The 5657-nt window shown below is 40.6% G+C and overlaps 1 protein-coding gene across 1 annotated transcript; it reads right to left on the reverse strand.

The window, feature by feature from the left end:
- Positions 1-3634: 3634 nt before the first annotated feature.
- Positions 3635-4573, reverse strand: LOC137142573 (olfactory receptor 4S2-like). The gene has a single exon (XM_067531977.1). The coding sequence runs from the start codon at positions 4571-4573 to the stop codon at positions 3635-3637; it is 939 nt and encodes a 312-aa protein (XP_067388078.1).
- Between the last annotated feature and the right edge of the window lie 1084 nt (positions 4574-5657).

Genomic DNA, 5657 nt, shown 5'->3' on the forward strand with positions numbered 1-5657 from the left:
GCCCTATCCATGTTCTTTTCACAGGTGGGACAGTCTTGGGTTCGTTCTTCTTTCCATTCTGGGGGTGAGGCTTCTGTTCCTCATCCCAGTAGAGGCATTCTCCCTTCCAATGTCCCTGTTGCCCACAGGTGTAACATCCACCTGACCCAGTCACTGGTCTCCTGGCCCTGGTGCTCTCTCTGGCCTCTCTGGACCCAGTACCACAGCAGCTTAAGTATATAAAGCTGCTGCTCAGCTAGATGAGACATATAGATCCAGAAAAGGAGATAAACGAGGTGGCAAAATTTGCAGATGAGAACTATCTTGAGAAATTTTGTAAGGCCAAAGCTGACTGCGAAGAGTTACAAAGGGATCTCACAAAACTGGGTGACTGGGCAATAAAATGGCCGATGAAATTCAATGCTGATAAGTGCAAAGTAGTGCACATTGGAAAAAATAATCCCAATTATACATACAAAATTATGGGGTCTAAATTGACTATTACCTCTAAAGAAAGAGATCTTAGAGTCATCATGGATAGGTCTCTGAAAACATCTGTTAAAAAAGCCTGCATTAGACAAAGGAATGTGGATTTACCTGTCTGGGTCAAGTTTTGTAAGCCAGAGACAATGAAAGTATATTTACATATAAGGTAAACAAAGCAATCAAGCAGCAGAGGAAACGGCTAGATGAGCACATCAGGAGATACATTGGAGTCTGAACCCCCAGCTATCTCTTGAGGCAAAGACAATGGACTTTGGGAAACAAAGGGAGAAAAAAGGCATTCTAGTTATCTATCACTTAGAGAACAAAGGAGACAGCACCATCTGATTCTGTGAACATTGGATTCTTTTGCCTGGAGATGCTGGTAACTTGATTTAAGTGAGAAACTGTTTCAGGCAAAGACATAACTTTCTAGAATTAAGCTTCAGGCACACAAAGATACTGGAATCTTCCACACAAAGTTGCAAGAGGAGATGCCTTGTTTTCTCATTGGATGAACAGAAAGGATACAATCCATTCTGGCTGGAGATTTCAAATCTTCCCCAGAAGCATGGGTCACTTTCTGATTGGCCCACATCAGCTTTGTCAAGAAGAGGACCTAGGCCATGCCACCCAGCAGAAAGTGTATAAACACCCCATTTGCTCAACACATTGCTCCCTGAACCTGAAAAATCTAGGCTAGAGGAACTGAGAGTGGCACCATCATTGACAAGCCCCCTGTTCACTCTGTTTTTGAAAATCCTATCTAGGGAGACGGCTGCAGAACACAGAATGAGAATAAGAATCCAGCATCATAATACCTTGAGTCAGTCACCTGAATGAACTCTGTCTTTCTTGAGTAATCAGTCACTGCATCTGTGAAGCTGAGCTGGAGAACCCATCTTCAAGACAGTTTCAACTTATCAAGCAAATACTTTGTTCCATTCATTGTTTACCCAAGTGATGATTCTAATTGTTTCTCAGTAAGTACATACCTGAGTTAAAAATCTCTGAAGGACTAATATATACGCATATTACATAATATGTACACATATATAATAAGTGCACAGGCATTTCACTAACAAGTTTAATGTTAGTTGTATGGAAGTTATGCTACATCGATAAGTAATTGAGAACATTGAGGCTTGAGAAATTAATTACACTAACTAAGCTTAGTACTACTTGTAAAAGGAAACTGGGCATCCCCACAGCAAAAGTTAGCTGTGCAAAACCCTGCACTTTTCAAGGAGTTCATCCTAAATATCACACAGATTTTTGTGGTCAAAGGAATTGACAGAATCTTAAACAAAAAGAGGAAGAAGCTTTGAATTGACTTGTAAACTAAAGACTGTACCCGTATTTGAACCTTTGGCTAAAGTGGCATAAGAGCCTACAGCACTGGTGACATGCCAGAAAAATTAGAAGAACATCAAAATCATTACCTTCATGTTATGTTTTAGGTTTAATATGTTTGGAACATGTGCATGTAGAAGTGGCAACGCCTGGCTTTGTGTATCACCTGAACACAGTCACTTTGAACTGAATTGACATTCTTGGATGATTAGGTAACTTCTCTAAATTCTACTTTAGAATCGTTTGGTTGAACTGACACACACAAACCCATAATTCCATTAGAGAGACATGGTGGATGAGGTAATATCTTTTATTAGACCAAATTCCATTGGTGAGAGAAGCAAGCTTACAAGCCACACAGAGTTCTTCTTCAGGTCTGGGAAAGGTTTTCCAAGCGTCACAGCAAAACATGGAAGGCGGAACAGATTGTTTAGCATAAGTAGTTAGCGCATATTCTAAAGGACCATTGGCAGATAAGCTAGAAGTATAAAAGGATGCATATTTACAGATCCATCATTCCATGCTGATACCAAAGATCACCTGCCCACTAGTACAGATTAGGATAAAAGTATGCCTTTGTAACAGGATTGTGATAAGACAAGACCTTGAGTTAATTGAACTGGTTTATCATTTCCCCAAAATTGCTACTTTTCTATGATTGTGCAGGAGAGCCTGTTATGTCAGACCTGAATGCCTCTGCTCTTACTACCCACCCAATTCAAAGAGGAGTGAAGGGAAGAGGGAGAGGAATTCATTTATCTGTTCCTGCTGCCCTCAGGGAACTAAGGTGGAAAGCCCTTTAACTCAATGGCCAATTCTCACAATTCTGATATAACAATGTGATAATTGGTGAGGGGGGAGGGTGTGTGAATCCATGCCTGCATGTGTGTGTGTGTTTTGATTTGTTTTATAAGCTCCTCATGATCTAGGCATGAAAAAGAACAAACTTGTAAAGTTTCAAACTTTTTTTTTCCAAAAATGGCCCCCATACTCCCTTTTATCGCAATAGGACTGAAGCCATAGGTTGCTCTCACTTAAGATGGTTAGCACTTCTCCGCAGCCTTTGCTGATGGCAATGATGTTGCCCCTAGTAAAGATGGCCACTTCCTCTTTTTTATTCCAGTGGGATTGAAGCCAGCCTACTCTCAAGGAAGATGGCTGCTTCCTGTTTGTGCTGAAAATCTCCATTAACATTTGGCTAGTTTCAGTCTCTTTTAACATGATCACGACTTTACAATAACAAGATACAATATGAAGGTATATTTACCAGGCAAGAGCATGTCAGCTGTTGATTTTCCATTGGTTGAAATTAATTAATTAATTAATTACTTAATAGAGAGAGAAACATTCTATTAGAAAAATGTTGGGGTGGAGAGGGCAGAATTGTGGCTAGTTAGAGGGTATTTGTTTGTATAGGATTAGCATCTGCAAGCCTCGCCACAGGCCAGAGCTCTGGTTTGAAAGGTGCTGTCCAGACATAGAACAAACAACCACAGGCAAAGCTCTAACGAGTTTACAATCTAACTAAAATGTGATTAATGTTTGAGTGTTTTGAATGTTCACCTTCACAGAATGATTCCCTGGGTGTCCAGTGTTTACTAGTTATAAATTTAGTGTCTTATTAATAATCTTACCAATATTACTAATAAATTAGAGCCATAGCAATAGCTGAAAAAGGGTTGTCCATCTTGTGCATTCATGGGAAAACAATGGGAATTTTCACTGATGAACTGAAAGCTAGAGACCAATATTTTTCTAAAATCTGTCAGGAATATCATCATTTTTCTCCTGGTTTGTACAGTTAACATAATTCTGCATGTCACCCTTTTGATTTCCCATCTGATGTCACTTTTCTGCTCCATAATTTTCTCATGGCACTTTTCACCTCCTCATTTCTTAGTGTGTAGATCAGCGGATTCAGCATGGGGGTGATAACTGTGTAGAACACAGCGACCATCTTATCCTCTGACAAGCTGCTAGAAGGTCGTATGTAGGTGAACGTGCAAGGCCCAAAAAACAAAATCACTACGGCAACATGGGAACCGCAGGTGGAGAGAGCTTTACTGCGCCCTTCAGAAGACTGCCTCCTCAAGGAGACTAAGATGACAATGTAGGATATAACCAAGAGAAGGAAACAGCCCAAAGCAATCAGCCCACTATTGGCAACAACTATGATGCCAACAACATAGGTGTCAGTGCAAGCCAGTTGTAGCAAAGGGTGCACATCACAGAAATAATGGTCAATCTCATTGGGCCCACAGAAGGGTAACTGGGTGGTTAGGAGAGTCTGTATCATAGAATGCACAAAACCCCCTATCCATGAGGCCACCACCATCTGGCCACACACACGCCTGGTCATGATGGTTGTATAATGGAGGGGTTTGCAAATCGCAATGTAACGATCATACGCCATCACCGTCAGGATGAAGATCTCAGTGCAACCAAAGAAATGGACTCCAAACAACTGCGCTATGCAGCCAACAAAGGAGATCATTTTCTTCTCCGTAAGGAAGTCTGTGATCATTTTGGGGGCTGTGACAGAAGAGTAGCAGATGTCTACAAAGGACAAGTAACTCAGGAAGAAATACATGGGTGAGTTCAGATGTGGACTGCTAACTATAGTGAAAACAATGAGTAGGTTCCCAAGAACGATGGTTAAATAGAAGAATAAAAACAGCACAAAACACATTTTCTCCAGCTTCTGATTCTGGGAAAGGCCCAAGAGGACAAATTCAGTCACATTGTTTATATTCCCCATGTGCTCTGGTTAGGTGGTGGCTGAGTGATACAGAGCTAATTTACCTGCCAAAATAAGGAATAATATCATTAACATAAATATATTGTATAATTATTACATGAATATCAAGCTTTTATAACCCAAGAAGTGAATATTAACCAACGTGAAGGTAAGGTCAAGATGATCTAAACAAGCAATCCATTTTTCTTTCCACTAAAATCAAACTATTCTGGCTATCCAATTTTCCCCAAAGTCAAGAGGATTCTGACCAGACTGATGTGTCAATGAGCTCAGTTGGAGTGGGGGGTGATAGCCCCGGTTGCGGGGGTGGCCAGAGTTGTTAGGGAGAGGGCCAGCTGAGCGGGGTGGCTGGTTACAATTCAATGTGGGGCCCACTAACCCTAAAACCCTCACCCCTGTATTCTGAGTGGCCAAATGGTAATTTTAATGGAAATCTGGCTCTTCTGATTTTCACCCAAATCAAGCAAATAGTGTCCATTGGTGCCTAGAACATTACCTGAAGTTTTGTAATTGATTGGATGTGGTTTTCAGAGCTTATCGCATTACAGACAAATATAAATGCCGTTGAGTCACGTATAGGGCCACTCTTTGCTTGGTCAACTATTTAATAATAATGTATTGCTTCATGGGGCACATTTTTTAGCTGAAATTTCATTCATTTATTTCAATTTTTGATCATGTGATTTTCTTATTTATGTGCATGCACTTAAAGGCTGCCATCAGCTCCTTTTATATATCAGAATCAAACGAGTGAAACATCATCGTTAACATTGCAAAACTCCATTGTAAGCTCCAGACCCTTGAATGTTCTCCAAGAAGACCTTCTCAGTTCTCAGACTTCCTGAGCGTTGACTTTTTTGGACAACTGGGACACACCTAAAGTAGTTTGACTGGGCTGGTTTTGGTCTCTAATGGTCTAGCAAGGTAACATGTTTCTGACATTTTCATAAGGTCCAAATTGATATCTATCCATCTATGGTACTACAGTCATGGGAGCCAAGTAAGTATCTGAGCACCTCACAATTTAAGCTGCTTATCCTCACAACATTCCCGGGAAAAAAGGAAGTGATATCAGTACCTTTTT

Source organism: Emydura macquarii, unplaced genomic scaffold (assembly GCF_026122565.2).
Source record: "Emydura macquarii macquarii isolate MOO-44397 ecotype Brisbane River unplaced genomic scaffold, CSIRO-AGI_Emac_v2 contig_3235, whole genome shotgun sequence".
In the NCBI taxonomy this organism is placed as follows: domain Eukaryota; kingdom Metazoa; phylum Chordata; order Testudines; family Chelidae; genus Emydura; species Emydura macquarii.

Coding starts and splice junctions, on each gene's coding strand:
- LOC137142573 (XM_067531977.1), bottom strand. CDS start 4,573: ATGGGGAATATAAACAATGTGACTGAATTTGTCCTCTTGGGCCTTTCC.